At 49.6% G+C, this 16,528-nt stretch overlaps 1 protein-coding gene across 1 annotated transcript in view; it reads right to left on the reverse strand.

The window, feature by feature from the left end:
• Window positions 1-16,528, reverse strand: part of LOC311115598 (E3 ubiquitin-protein ligase ZNF598-like) — a 68,323-nt gene that overhangs the window by 24,628 nt on the left and 27,167 nt on the right. Inside the window, exons 5-6 of the mRNA XM_084190759.1 lie at window positions 6,412-6,629; window positions 6,216-6,324 (exon numbers count right to left, since the gene is read on the reverse strand). Of these exons, the coding sequence (XP_084046885.1) occupies window positions 6,216-6,324; window positions 6,412-6,629 (327 nt within the window). The remainder of the gene's footprint in view (window positions 1-6,215; window positions 6,325-6,411; window positions 6,630-16,528) is intronic.

A 16,528-nucleotide genomic window follows, 5' to 3' on the forward strand; every position in this document is an offset into this window, starting at 1 on the left:
TACGTTTCACTGGGTTATTAACCCCTTTGGTGTTCCACGAAATGTATTTGATCGCATTGTTTCGGCCCCTCTGGGCATTCCCATTATACAACCCTGTCATTAGAGCATAGAATGGAAAAGCAATGAGCGCCCAGAAACCCCAGTATAACTTGTCTCAGAGTAATAATGTACGGTGGTAGATGTTGAGAAAAAGTACCGAAAAAAAAACAAAAAAGACAGAATGACAACATTAGAACTGAACAATTCAACCCCTCCCCCCACCCCCTCCCCCCATCCCAGACAGTACCTCCCCAAACGAGGTACAAGCCTAAATAGAGCATGTTCTCTTCGCACAGTATGTCTGTGAGAGTGCGGTCTTAAACCTAAACCCACAGTCCCGCTCTTTAAAGTCGTGTTTTGTTAGTGGATCAAACAGCAAAAAGAGATAATCATTTTTTAAATAAAAGAAATTAAGGTGAATCCCTTGTGCAGACGAAATTACAAAAGCACCACTTGTAGATGTATATAATTATATTCCCAGTCTTATAGCAGGCATTTGAGAGAGAAAATAAAGAAAATAAATAGAATGTGTAACGGCTCTCAGCCAAAAACCTAATTTGAAGTAAGGAAATCGTAGTAAGACAATCAAAAATGATAATAATTATTATTATTATAATAGTTGTCTAGTTGAATGCTGAGACAGCTTACAACCAAGACCAAAAAACTACGTGTGCGCAACGTTTAACGCTTGCTGGGCATAAATGACGCTCTGAGCCTTAAAATTTAAGTGAAGACCCCAAAAAAACGTGTCGCCTCGGGAAGCATTTACTGTTTACTGGGTCAATGCAAACGGCTGCAGTAAGCAAATAACCAAGAATATTTTGAGTCACTGAGACACTATGTAAACAAACTGAATAGGTGAGCAAGACAGCCTGGAAAACACAGGAGTATAGTAAAACCGCAATACAATGAGATTAAAATGACAATGCTTGTAAGGCAAGCACACTAGATGATCAAAACATTAGATCACATCAAATAAGCCTGAATGGGTACGCCAACCCCCCAACTATACAAAATTAGCATGTTGTAGCTAAACAGTTGTACCACAGGTGGGTTACTTACTATCCACAGTTCGCTAGCAACAATTGCTGAACTATGAGCAAGTTCAAGACTTCTTGATGTGACGTTGAATGTGAGAGAGAGCCTCATCCGGAGATTCAAATGTGTAGTCTTTACCATCATGAGATAGCCATAAACGGGCCGGGAATCGCAGTCCGTACTTCACACCTGGGTGGTCCCGAAGTAGTCGTTTGGCCTGTCCAAAGGCTGCGCGCTGCCTGGAAACAGTGGGGGAGTAGTCCTGGTAGATGGAGAAGCTCTGTCCTTGAAAGCTCAGAGTGGTATTGCGGGCTCGTCGGAGAATCTCCATCTTCTCATGGAAAAAGTGCACTCGAAGAATTATGTCACGGGGCCTCTCCCCCTCCCGGGGCTTTGGGCGCAGCGACCGGTGGGCACGATCAATCAGGGGCTTTTCATCCAAGGCTAGAACATCCTTCAGCAGCCCAGAAACGAAATCCGTGGCGCGAGGCATTTCCGCTGACTCTGGGACTGATACAAGTCTCAGGTTATTGCGGCGAGAGAATCCCTCCAAACTTACACAGCTCTCCTTCACCTTTTTCAAGTCCGCAGCTAGGCGTTTCACGTCAGCCTCCAGGGATGTAGTTAAGTCGGAGACATTTGTAGCGAAGGTCTCCAGTGCTGCAATCGTTGTAGTGTGCGACTCCATTGTTGTTTTGAGTGATGCGATTGCCGGCACTGTCTCGTTCCGCAGGATGGTTAGATCTGCTTTTAAAGTATCAGAAACCTCCTTTATTCGGGCCTCAATCGTAGCAACCACCTCCGTTTTCATTTCAACTATCTCAGAGCGTAGTAGTTTGATGGCCTCGAGAATGTTCACTTCGGCGCCGCCAGGCCAAGCCGCCCCCCCGGGTAGAGTATCAGTCCCCGGGTCGTCAGGCTCAGGGGAGGGCGGTGATGAGAGTGTGTCTTGTAGGCCGGGTTTTCTCAAAGTCATGCTTTTGGCCTTATGTTTCGTCGACATGCTGATATTTGGAAGTAAAGTAGTCTTGGTTTTTACGGGAAGGGATCACCAAAATAATATATGAAAATAAATACGGTTTTGCTGCTAAATTCACATAAACTTTAAAAATACCACGGGAGCAAACGGAAAACACGTCAGTCGCACATGGCGTCCCTCCAATCCCCCCAATTTGAGGGTATTTTCATCCATATCGGGCGAACCGTTTAGAAACTACAGCACCTTTTGTACATAGATCCCCCCCATTTTAGCGGACCAAAAGTAGTGGGACAAATTCACTTATATGTGTATTAAAGTAGTAAAGGGTTAAGTATTTGGTCCCATATTGAATCTGAGAGTAAATATAGTTGAATATATTAATAAAAAGTCACCTTGTCCGAGAGAGATTTACCACGGTTATCGAAACGTCACGCCAGGGTAACCACGGTTATCGAAACGTCACGCCAGGGTAAGCCTGCACGAAACACAGGCCTTGTTTGAAGTGGTTCTAAAATCCACAATGGATCAAATTAATGGTAAAAACTAATTGGAAACCACTTCCGTGTTTGACCGCTAGGTTTCATGGGTATTATGAAGCATCCACTGTGGGGCTCAATTAAAAAGGGGAAGTTGGGTATTTTACAACTTGATGTTAGGATGGTTCCTCACCCTGACAGTAGCCTATGGGGCCAGGAGAAACTGGAATTAGGATGGTTCCTCACCCTGACAGTAGCCTATGGGGCCAGGAGAAACTGGAATTAGGATGGTTCCTCACCCTGACAGTAGTCTATGGGGCCAGGATAAACTGGAATTAGGATGGTTCCTCACCCTGACAGTAGCCTATGGGGCCAGGAGAAACTGGAATTAGGATGGTTCCTCACCCTGACAGTAGTCTATGGGGCCAGGAGAAACTGGAATTAGGATGGTTCCTCACCCTGACAGTAGCCTATGGGGCCAGGAGAAACTGGAATTAGGATGGTTCCTCACCCTGACAGTAGTCTATGGGGCCAGGAGAAACTGGAATTAGGATGGTTCCTCACCCTGACAGTAGCCTATGGGGCCAGGAGAAACTGGAATTAGGATGGTTCCTCACCCTGACAGTAGTCTATGGGGCCAGGAGAAACTGGAATTAGGATGGTTCCTCACCCTGACAGTAGTCTATGGGGCCAGGAGAAACTGGAATTAGGATGGTTCCTCACCCTGACAGTAGCCTATGGGGCCAGGAGAAACTGGAATTAGGATGGTTCCTCACCCTGACAGTAGCCTATGGGGCCAGGAGAAACTGGAATTAGGATGGTTCCTCACCCTGACAGTAGTCTATGGGGCCAGGAGAAACTGGAATTAGGATGGTTCCTCACCCTGACAGTAGTCTATGGGGCCAGGAGAAACTGGAATTAGGATGGTTCCTCACCCTGACAGTAGTCTATGGGGCCAGGAGAAACTGGAATTAGGATGGTTCCTCACCCTGACAGTAGTCTATGGGCCAGGAGAAACTGGAATTAGGATGGTTCCTCACCCTGACAGTAGCCTATGGGGCCAGGAGAAACTGGAATTAGGATGGTTCCTCACCCTGACAGTAGCCTATGGGGCCAGGAGAAACTGGAATTAGGATGGTTCCTCACCCTGACAGTAGCCTATGGGCCAGGAGAAACTGGAATTAGGATGGTTCCTCACCCTGACAGTAGCCTATGGGGCCAGGAGAAACTGGAATTAGGATGGTTCCTCACCCTGACAGTAGTCTATGGGGCCAGGAGAAACTGGAATTAGGATGGTTCCTCACCCTGACAGTAGCCTATGGGGCCAGGAGAAACTGGAATTAGGATGGTTCCTCACCCTGACAGTAGCCTATGGGGCCAGGAGAAACTGGAATTAGGATGGTTCCTCACCCTGACAGTAGTCTATGGGGCCAGGAGAAACTGGAATTAGGATGGTTCCTCACCCTGACAGTAGTCTATGGGGCCAGGAGAAACTGGAATTAGGATGGTTCCTCACCCTGACAGTAGTCTATGGGGCCAGGAGAAACTGGAATTAGGATGGTTCCTCACCCTGACAGTAGTCTATGGGCCAGGAGAAACTGGAATTAGGATGGTTCCTCACCCTGACAGTAGCCTATGGGGCCAGGAGAAACTGGAATTAGGATGGTTCCTCACCCTGACAGTAGCCTATGGGGCCAGGAGAAACTGGAATTAGGATGGTTCCTCACCCTGACAGTAGCCTATGGGGCCAGGAGAAACTGGAATTAGGATGGTTCCTCACCCTGACAGTAGCCTATGGGCCAGGAGAAACTGGAATTAGGATGGTTCCTCACCCTGACAGTAGCCTATGGGGCCAGGAGAAACTGGAATTAGGATGGTTCCTCACCCTGACAGTAGTCTATGGGGCCAGGAGAAACTGGAATTAGGATGGTTCCTCACCCTGACAGTAGTCTATGGGGCCAGGAGAAACTGGAATTAGGATGGTTCCTCACCCTGACAGTAGTCTATGGGGCCAGGAGAAACTGGAATTAGGATGGTTCCTCACCCTGACAGTAGTCTATGGGGCCAGGAGAAACTGGAATTAGGATGGTTCCTCACCCTGACAGTAGTCTATGGGGCCAGGAGAAACTGGAATTAGGATGGTTCCTCACCCTGACAGTAGTCTATGGGGCCAGGAGAAACTGGAATTAGGATGGTTCCTCACCCTGACAGTAGTCTATGGGGCCAGGAGAAACTGGAATTAGGATGGTTCCTCACCCTGACAGTAGTCTATGGGGCCAGGAGAAACTGGAATTAGGATGGTTCCTCACCCTGACAGTAGTCTATGGGGCCAGGAGAAACTGGAATTAGGATGGTTCCTCACCCTGACAGTAGTCTATGGGGCCAGGAGAAACTGGAATTAGGATGGTTCCTCACCCTGACAGTAGTCTATGGGGCCAGGAGAAACTGGAATTAGGATGGTTCCTCACCCTGACAGTAGTCTATGGGGCCAGGAGAAACTGGAATTAGGATGGTTCCTCACCCTGACAGTAGTCTATGGGGCCAGGAGAAACTGGAATTAGGATGGTTCCTCACCCTGACAGTAGCCTATGGGGCCAGGAGAAACTGGAATTAGGATGGTTCCTCACCCTGACAGTAGCCTATGGGGCCAGGAGAAACTGGAATTAGGATGGTTCCTCACCCTGACAGTAGCCTATGGGGCCAGGAGAAACTGGAATTAGGATGGTTCCTCACCCTGACAGTAGCCTATGGGGCCAGGAGAAACTGGAATTAGGATGGTTCCTCACCCTGACAGTAGTCTATGGGGCCAGGAGAAACTGGAATTAGGATGGTTCCTCACCCTGACAGTAGTCTATGGGGCCAGGAGAAACTGGAATTCATACTTTGGTTCTTTAAAACACACATGAGTGTGATCAGCTAACTTCAGCCACCGCTAGCTAGCTAGAAATCAATGAGAGTGATCAGCTAACTTCAGCCACCGCTAGCTAGCTAGAAATCAATGAGAGTGATCAGCTAACTTCAGCCACCGCTAGCTAGCTAGAAATCAATGAGAGTGATCAGCTAACTTCAGCCACTGCTAGCTAGCTAGAAATCAATGAGAGTGATCAGCTAACTTCAGCCACCGCTAGCTAGCTAGAAATCAATGAGAGTGATCAGCTAACTTCAGCCACCGCTAGCTAGAAATCAATGAGAGTGATCAGCTAACTTCAGCCACCGCTAGCTAGCTAGAAATCAATGAGTGTGATCAGCTAACTTCAGCCACCGTTAGCTAGAAATCAATGAGAGTGATCAGCTAACTTCAGCCACCGCTAGCTAGAAATCAATGAGAGTGATCAGCTAACTTCAGCCAACGCTAGCTAGAAATCAATGAGAGTGATCAGCTAACTTCAGCCAACGCTAGCTAGAAATCAATGAGAGTGATCAGCTAACTTCAGCCAACGCTACCTAGCTAGAAGTCAATGAGCGTGATCAGCTAACTTCAGCCACCGCTAGCTAGAAATCAATGAGCGTGATCAGCTAACTTCAGCCACCGCTAGCTAGAAATCAATGAGAGTGATCAGCTAACTTCAGTGATGGGGGCAACCCAGCAATGTTTCAGACAAACGAACTGGTTTGACGTTACTTAAAGCTGATTAGTGTGATGACGTGTCATGGTGATGTCATAGCGACGATGTCATACTGACCGGTTGTATCTCCAGCTTCCTCTGGTGTTCTGTTGGTTCCCTTGGCTCCTCCCTCTCCCCCCACGTCCCGACCTCCCCTCCTCATAGTCCTCTCCAGACACCACGCCTCCTGGAACGAACAAACAGCGTGTTACCAAAGCAGGCCCGAAACCCAGTTTGGCGTTTAGACAGAAAGCGGTGTAGTGTCCAGTCTCACCGTCGTTGCGTCGGTTCTGGCGCGGGGCGTAGTTGAACTGCAGGTCTATGTGTCGGTTCTGTCGCGCTTCGGCCCGGTTCTTGCTGTGCGCCGAGGCCTTGTGGGCCTTGTAGTCGATCTCGCTCCTGAAGGCGTGGGTGAACTGCTCCGTAGCGCAGTGCCCTTCCTCACACAGATAGTGGGCCTCACGGAAGTGCTCACTCAGGTACTGGTAGTCACTGGAGAGAGGGGGGTTACAACATGCTTAGGACAGATACTGGTAGTCACTGGAGAGAGGGGGGTTACAACATGCTTAGGACAGATACTGGTAGTCACTGGAGAGAGGGGGGTTACAACATGCTTAGGACAGATACTGGTAGTCACTGGAGAGAGAGGGGGGTTACAACATGCTTAGGACAGATACTGGTAGTCACTGGAGAGAGAGGGGGGGGGGTTACAACATGCTTAGGACAGATACTGGTAGTCACTGGAGAGAGGGGGGTTACAACATGCTTAGGACAGATACTGGTAGTCACTGGAGAGAGGGGGGTTACAACATGCTTAGGACAGATACTGGTAGTCACTGGAGAGAGGGGGGTTACACCATGCTTAGGACAGATACTGGTAGTCACTGGAGAGAGAGGGGTTACAACATGCTTAGGACAGATACTGGTAGTCACTGGAGAGAGAGGAGGGGGGTTACAACATGCTTAGGACAGATACTGGTAGTCACTGGAGAGAGAGGGGGGTTACAACATGCTTAGGACAGATACTGGTAGTCACTGGAGAGAGGGGGGTTACAACATGCTTAGGACAGATACTGGTAGTCACTGGAGAGAGAGGGGGGTTACAACATGCTTAGGACAGATACTGGTAGTCACTGGAGAGAGAGAGGGGGGTTACAACATGCTTAGGACAGATACTGGTAGTCACTGGAGAGAGAGGGGGGTTACAACATGCTTAGGACAGATACTGGTAGTCACTGGAGAGAGAGGGGGGGGGGTTACAACATGCTTAGGACAGATACTGGTAGTCACTGGAGAGAGGGGGGTTACAACATGCTTAGGACAGATACTGGTAGTCACTGGAGAGAGGGGGGTTACAACATGCTTAGGACAGATACTGGTAGTCACTGGAGAGAGGGGGGTTACACCATGCTTAGGACAGATACTGGTAGTCACTGGAGAGAGAGGGGTTACAACATGCTTAGGACAGATACTGGTAGTCACTGGAGAGAGAGGAGGGGGGTTACAACATGCTTAGGACAGATACTGGTAGTCACTGGAGAGAGAGGGGGGTTACAACATGCTTAGGACAGATACTGGTAGTCACTGGAGAGAGGGGGGTTACAACATGCTTAGGACAGATACTGGTAGTCACTGGAGAGAGAGGGGGGTTACAACATGCTTAGGACAGATACTGGTAGTCACTGGAGAGAGAGGGGGGGGGTTACAACATGCTTAGGACAGATACTGGTAGTCACTGGAGAGAGGGGGGTTACAACATGCTTAGGACAGATACTGGTAGTCACTGGAGAGAGGGGGGTTACAACATGCTTAGGACAGATACTGGTAGTCACTGGAGAGAGGGGGGTTACACCATGCTTAGGACAGATACTGGTAGTCACTGGAGAGAGAGGGGTTACAACATGCTTAGGACAGATACTGGTAGTCACTGGAGAGAGAGGAGGGGGGTTACAACATGCTTAGGACAGATACTGGTAGTCACTGGAGAGAGAGGGGGGTTACAACATGCTTAGGACAGATACTGGTAGTCACTGGAGAGAGAGGGGGGTTACAACATGCTTAGGACAGATACTGGTAGTCACTGGAGAGAGAGGGGGGTTACAACATGCTTAGGACAGATACTGGTAGTCACTGGAGAGAGAGGGGGGTTACAACATGCTTAGGACAGATACTGGTAGTCACTGGAGAGAGAGGAGGGGGGTTACAACATGCTTAGGACAGATACTGGTAGTCACTGGAGAGAGAGGGGGGGGGGTTACAACATGCTTAGGACAGATACTGGTAGTCACTGGAGAGAGAGGGGGGGTTACAACATGCTTAGGACAGATACTGGTAGTCACTGGAGAGAGAGGGGGGGGGTTACAACATGCTTAGGACAGATACTGGTAGTCACTGGAGAGAGAGGGGGGTTACAACATGCTTAGGACAGATACTGGTAGTCACTGGAGAGAGAGGGGGGTTACAACATGCTTAGGACAGATACTGGTAGTCACTGGAGAGAGAGGAGGGGGGTTACAACATGCTTAGGACAGATACTGGTAGTCACTGGAGAGAGAGGGGTTACAACATGCTTAGGACAGATACTGGTAGTCACTGGAGAGAGGGGGGGGGTTACAACATGCTTAGGACAGATACTGGTAGTCACTGGAGAGAGAGGGGGGTTACAACATGCTTAGGACAGATACTGGTAGTCACTGGAGAGAGGGGGGTTACAACATGCTTAGGACAGATACTGGTAGTCACTGGAGAGAGGGGGGTTACAACATGCTTAGGACAGATACTGGTAGTCACTGGAGAGAGGGGGGTTACAACATGCTTAGGACAGATACTGGTAGTCACTGGAGAGAGAGGAGGGGGGTTACAACATGCTTAGGACAGATACTGGTAGTCACTGGAGAGAGAGGAGGGGGGTTACAACATGCTTAGGACAGATACTGGTAGTCACTGGAGAGAGAGGGGGGGGGTTACAACATGCTTAGGGCAGATACTGGTAGTCACTGGAGAGAGAGGGGGGTTACAACATGCTTAGGACAGATACTGGTAGTCACTGGAGAGAGAGGAGGGGGGTTACAACATGCTTAGGACAGATACTGGTAGTCACTGGAGAGAGAGGGGTTACAACATGCTTAGGACAGATACTGGTAGTCACTGGAGAGAGGGGGGGTTACAACATGCTTAGGACAGATACTGGTAGTCACTGGAGAGAGGGGGGTTACAACATGCTTAGGACAGATACTGGTAGTCACTGGAGAGAGAGGGGGGTTACAACATGCTTAGGACAGATACTGGTAGTCACTGGAGAGAGAGGAGGGGGGTTACAACATGCTTAGGACAGATACTGGTAGTCACTGGAGAGAGGGGGGTTACAACATGCTTAGGACAGATACTGGTAGTCACTGGAGAGAGAGGGGGGTTACAACATGCTTAGGACAGATACTGGTAGTCACTGGAGAGAGGGGGGGGTTACAACATGCTTAGGACAGATACTGGTAGTCACTGGAGAGAGGGGGGTTACAACATGCTTAGGACAGATACTGGTAGTCACTGGAGAGAGAGGGGGGGGGTTACAACATGCTTAGGACAGATACTGGTAGTCACTGGAGAGAGAGGGGTTACAACATGCTTAGGACAGATACTGGTAGTCACTGGAGAGAGAGGGGGGTTACAACATGCTTAGGACAGATACTGGTAGTCACTGGAGAGAGGGGGGTTACAACATGCTTAGGACAGATACTGGTAGTCACTGGAGAGAGAGGGGGGTTACAACATGCTTAGGACAGATACTGGTAGTCACTGGAGAGAGAGGGGGGTTACAACATGCTTAGGACAGATACTGGTAGTCACTGGAGAGAGAGGGGGGTTACAACATGCTTAGGACAGATACTGGTAGTCACTGGAGAGAGAGGAGGGGGGTTACAACATGCTTAGGACAGATACTGGTAGTCACTGGAGAGAGAGGAGGGGGGTTACAACATGCTTAGGACAGATACTGGTAGTCACTGGAGAGAGAGGAGGGGGGTTACAACATGCTTAGGACAGATACTGGTAGTCACTGGAGAGAGAGGGGTTACAACATGCTTAGGACAGATACTGGTAGTCACTGGAGAGAGAGGGGGGTTACAACATGCTTAGGACAGATACTGGTAGTCACTGGAGAGAGAGGAGGGGGGTTACAACATGCTTAGGACAGATACTGGTAGTCACTGGAGAGAGGGGGGTTACAACATGCTTAGGACAGATACTGGTAGTCACTGGAGAGAGAGGAGGGGGGTTACAACATGCTTAGGACAGATACTGGTAGTCACTGGAGAGAGGGGGGTTACAACATGCTTAGGACAGATACAGGTAGTCACTGGAGAGAGAGGGGGGTTACAACATGCTTAGGACAGATACTGGTAGTCACTGGAGAGAGAGGAGGGGGGTTACAACATGCTTAGGACAGATACTGGTAGTCACTGGAGAGAGGGGGGTTACAACATGCTTAGGACAGATACTGGTAGTCACTGGAGAGAGAGGGGTTACAACATGCTTAGGACAGATACAGGTAGTCACTGGAGAGAGGGGGGTTACAACATGCTTAGGACAGATACTGGTAGTCACTGGAGAGAGAGGAGGGGGGTTACAACATGCTTAGGACAGATGCTGGTAGTCACTGGAGAGAGGGGGGTTACAACATGCTCACTCAGGTACTGGTAGTCACTGGAGAGAGGGGGGTTACAACATGCTTAGGACAGATACTGGTAGTCACTGGAGAGAGGGGGGTTACAACATGCTTAGGACAGATACTGGTAGTCACTGGAGAGAGAGGAGGGGGGTTACAACATGCTTAGGACAGATACTGGTAGTCACTGGAGAGAGAGGAGGGGGGTTACAACATGCTTAGGACAGATACTGGTAGTCACTGGAGAGAGAGGAGGGGGGTTACAACATGCTTAGGACAGATACTGGTAGTCACTGGAGAGAGGGGGGTTACAACATGCTCACTCAGGTACTGGTAGTCACTGGAGAGAGAGGGGTTACAACATGCTTAGGACAGATACTGGTAGTCACTGGAGAGAGAGGGGGGTTACAACATGCTTAGGACAGATACTGGTAGTCACTGGAGAGAGAGGAGGGGGGTTACAACATGCTTAGGACAGATACTGGTAGTCACTGGAGAGAGGGGGGGGGGGGTTACAACATGCTTAGGACAGATACTGGTAGTCACTGGAGAGAGAGGGGGGTTACAACATGCTTAGGACAGATACTGGTAGTCACTGGAGAGAGGGGGGTTACAACATGCTTAGGACAGATACTGGTAGTCACTGGAGAGAGAGGGGGGTTACAACATGCTTAGGACAGATACTGGTAGTCACTGGAGAGAGGGGGGTTACAACATGCTTAGGACAGATACTGGTAGTCACTGGAGAGAGAGGGGTTACAACATGCTTAGGACAGATACTGGTAGTCACTGGAGAGAGAGGGGGGTTACAACATGCTTAGGACAGATACTGGTAGTCACTGGAGAGAGAGGAGGGGGGTTACAACATGCTTAGGACAGATACTGGTAGTCACTGGAGAGAGAGGGGTTACAACATGCTTAGGACAGATACTGGTAGTCACTGGAGAGAGGGGGGCGGTTACAACATGCTTAGGACAGATACTGGTAGTCACTGGAGAGAGAGGGGGGTTACAACATGCTTAGGACAGATACTGGTAGTCACTGGAGAGAGGGGGGTTACAACATGCTTAGGACAGATACTGGTAGTCACTGGAGAGAGAGGGGGGTTACAACATGCTTAGGACAGATACTGGTAGTCACTGGAGAGAGGGGGGTTACAACATGCTTAGGACAGATACTGGTAGTCACTGGAGAGAGAGGAGGGGGGTTACAACATGCTTAGGACAGATACTGGTAGTCACTGGAGAGAGAGGAGGGGGGTTACAACATGCTTAGGACAGATACTGGTAGTCACTGGAGAGAGAGGGGGGGGGTTACAACATGCTTAGGACAGATACTGGTAGTCACTGGAGAGAGAGGGGGGTTACAACATGCTTAGGACAGATACTGGTAGTCACTGGAGAGAGAGGAGGGGGGTTACAACATGCTTAGGACAGATACTGGTAGTCACTGGAGAGAGAGGGGTTACAACATGCTTAGGACAGATACTGGTAGTCACTGGAGAGAGAGGAGGGGGGTTACAACATGCTTAGGACAGATACTGGTAGTCACTGGAGAGAGGGGGGTTACAACATGCTTAGGACAGATACTGGTAGTCACTGGAGAGAGAGGGGGGTTACAACATGCTTAGGACAGATACTGGTAGTCACTGGAGAGAGAGGAGGGGGGTTACAACATGCTTAGGACAGATACTGGTAGTCACTGGAGAGAGGGGGGTTACAACATGCTTAGGACAGATACTGGTAGTCACTGGAGAGAGAGGGGGGTTACAACATGCTTAGGACAGATACTGGTAGTCACTGGAGAGAGGGGGGGGTTACAACATGCTTAGGACAGATACTCGTAGTCACTGGAGAGAGGGGGGTTACAACATGCTTAGGACAGATACTGGTAGTCACTGGAGAGAGAGGGGGGTTACAACATGCTTAGGACAGATACTGGTAGTCACTGGAGAGAGAGGGGGGTTACAACATGCTTAGGACAGATACTGGTAGTCACTGGAGAGAGAGGAAGGGGGTTACAACATGCTTAGGACAGATACTGGTAGTCACTGGAGAGAGAGGAGGGGGGTTACAACATGCTTAGGACAGATACTGGTAGTCACTGGAGAGAGAGGAGGGGGGTTACAACATGCTTAGGACAGATACTGGTAGTCACTGGAGAGAGAGGGGTTACAACATGCTTAGGACAGATACTGGTAGTCACTGGAGAGAGAGGGGGGTTACAACATGCTTAGGACAGATACTGGTAGTCACTGGAGAGAGAGGAGGGGGGTTACAACATGCTTAGGACAGATACTGGTAGTCACTGGAGAGAGGGGGGTTACAACATGCTTAGGACAGATACTGGTAGTCACTGGAGAGAGAGGAGGGGGGTTACAACATGCTTAGGACAGATACTGGTAGTCACTGGAGAGAGGGGGGTTACAACATGCTTAGGACAGATACAGGTAGTCACTGGAGAGAGAGGGGGGTTACAACATGCTTAGGACAGATACTGGTAGTCACTGGAGAGAGGAGGGGGGTTACAACATGCTTAGGACAGATACTGGTAGTCACTGGAGAGAGGGGGGTTACAACATGCTTAGGACAGATACTGGTAGTCACTGGAGAGAGAGGGGTTACAACATGCTTAGGACAGATACAGGTAGTCACTGGAGAGAGGGGGGTTACAACATGCTTAGGACAGATACTGGTAGTCACTGGAGAGAGAGGAGGGGGGTTACAACATGCTTAGGACAGATACTGGTAGTCACTGGAGAGAGGGGGGTTACAACATGCTCACTCAGGTACTGGTAGTCACTGGAGAGAGGGGGGTTACAACATGCTTAGGACAGATACTGGTAGTCACTGGAGAGAGGGGGGTTACAACATGCTTAGGACAGATACTGGTAGTCACTGGAGAGAGAGGAGGGGGGTTACAACATGCTTAGGACAGATACTGGTAGTCACTGGAGAGAGAGGAGGGGGGTTACAACATGCTTAGGACAGATACTGGTAATCACTGGAGAGAGAGGAGGGGGGTTACAACATGCTTAGGACAGATACTGGTAGTCACTGGAGAGAGGGGGGTTACAACATGCTTAGGACAGATACTGGTAGTCACTGGAGAGAGAGGGGGGTTACAACATGCTTAGGACAGATACTGGTAGTCACTGGAGAGAGAGGGGGGTTACAACATGCTCACTCAGGTACTGGTAGTCACTGGAGAGAGAGGGGTTACAACATGCTTAGGACAGATACTGGTAGTCACTGGAGAGAGAGGGGGGTTACAACATGCTTAGGACAGATACTGGTAGTCACTGGAGAGAGAGGAGGGGGGTTACAACATGCTTAGGACAGATACTGGTAGTCACTGGAGAGAGAGGGGGGTTACAACATGCTTAGGACAGATACTGGTAGTCACTGGAGAGAGGGGGGTTACAACATGCTTAGGACAGATACTGGTAGTCACTGGAGAGAGAGGGGGGTTACAACATGCTCACTCAGGTACTGGTAGTCACTGGAGAGAGGGGGGTTACAACATGCTTAGGACAGATACAGGTAGTCACTGGAGAGAGAGGAGGGGGGTTACAACATGCTTAGGACAGATACTGGTAGTCACTGGAGAGAGAGGAGGGGGGTTACAACATGCTTAGGACAGATACTGGTAGTCACTGGAGAGAGGAGGGGGGTTACAACATGCTTAGGACAGATACTGGTAGTCACTGGAGAGAGGGGGGTTACAACATGCTTAGGACAGATACTGGTAGTCACTGGAGAGAGGGGGGTTACAACATGCTTAGGACAGTTACTGGTAGTCACTGGAGAGAGAGGAGGGGGGTTACAACATGCTTAGGACAGATACTGGTAGTCACTGGAGAGAGGAGGGGGGTTACAACATGCTTAGGACAGATACTGGTAGTCACTGGAGAGAGGGGGGTTACAACATGCTCACTCAGGTACTGGTAGTCACTGGAGAGAGAGGGGTTACAACATGCTCACTCAGATACTGGTAGTCACTGGAGAGAGAGGAGGGGGGTTACAACATGCTTAGGACAGATACTGGTAGTCACTGGAGAGAGAGGAGGGTTACAACATGCTTAGGACAGATACTGGTAGTCACTGGAGAGAGAGGAGGGGGGTTACAACATGCTTAGGACAGATACTGGTAGTCACTGGAGAGAGAGGAGGGGGGTTACAACATGCTTAGGACAGATACTGGTAGTCACTGGAGAGAGAGGAGGGTTACAACATGCTTAGGACAGATACTGGTAGTCACTGGAGAGAGAGGGGGGGGGTTACAACATGCTTAGGACAGATACTGGTAGTCACTGGAGAGAGAGGAGGGGGGTTACAACATGCTTAGGACAGATACAGGTAGTCACTGGAGAGAGAGGAGGGGGGTTACAACATGCTTAGGACAGATACTGGTAGTCACTGGAGAGAGGGGGGGGGTTACAACATGCTTAGGACAGATACTGGTAGTCACTGGAGAGAGAGGGGGGGGGTTACAACATGCTTAGGACAGATACTGGTAGTCACTGGAGAGAGAGGGGGGGGGGGTTACAACATGCTTAGGACAGATACAGGTAGTCACTGGAGAGAGAGGAGGGGGGTTACAACATGCTTAGGACAGATACTGGTAGTCACTGGAGAGAGGGGGGGGGTTACAACATGCTTAGGACAGATACTGGTAGTCACTGGAGAGAGGGGGGTTACAACATGCTTAGGACAGATACTGGTAGTCACTGGAGAGAGAGGAGGGGGGTTACAACATGCTTAGGACAGATACTGGTAGTCACTGGAAAGAGAGGAGGGGGGTTACAACATGCTTAGGACAGATACTGGTAGTCACTGGAGAGAGAGGGGGGTTACAACATGCTTAGGACAGATACTGGTAGTCACTGGAGAGAGGGGGGTTACAACATGCTTAGGACAGATACTGGTAGTCACTGGAGAGAGAGGAGGGGGGTTACAACATGCTTAGGACAGATACTGGTAGTCACTGGAGAGAGAGGAGGGGGGTTACAACATGCTTAGGACAGATACTGGTAGTCACTGGAGAGAGAGGGGGGTTACAACATGCTTAGGACAGATACTGGTAGTCACTGGAGAGAGGGGGGTTACAACATGCTTAGGACAGATACTGGTAGTCACTGGAGAGAGGGGGGTTACAACATGCTTAGGACAGATACTGGTAGTCACTGGAGAGAGGGGGGTTACAACATGCTTAGGACAGATACTGGTAGTCACTGGAGAGAGAGGAGGGGGGTTACAACATGCTTAGGACAGATACTGGTAGTCACTGGAGAGAGAGGGGTTACAACATGCTTAGGACAGATACTGGTAGTCACTGGAGAGAGAGGAGGAGGGTTACAACATGCTTAGGACAGATACTGGTAGTCACTGGAGAGAGAGGGGGGTTACAACATGCTTAGGACAGATACTGGTAGTCACTGGAGAGAGAGGAGGGGGGTTACAACATGCTTAGGACAGATACTGGTAGTCACTGGAGAGAGGGGGGGGGGTTACAACATGCTTAGGACAGATACTGGTAGTCACTGGAGAGAGAGGAGGGGGGTTACAACATGCTTAGGACAGATACTGGTAGTCACTGGAGAGAGAGGGGTTACAACATGCTTAGGACAGATACTGGTAGTCACTGGAGAGAGAGGAGGGGGGTTACAACATGCTTAGGACAGATACTGGTAGTCACTGGAGAGAGGGGAGGGGGGTTACAACATGCTTAG

This window comes from Coregonus lavaretus, assembly GCF_964263955.1.
Source record: "Coregonus lavaretus genome assembly, contig: HAP1_SCAFFOLD_145, whole genome shotgun sequence".
Classification (NCBI taxonomy): Eukaryota; Metazoa; Chordata; class Actinopteri; order Salmoniformes; family Salmonidae; genus Coregonus; species Coregonus lavaretus.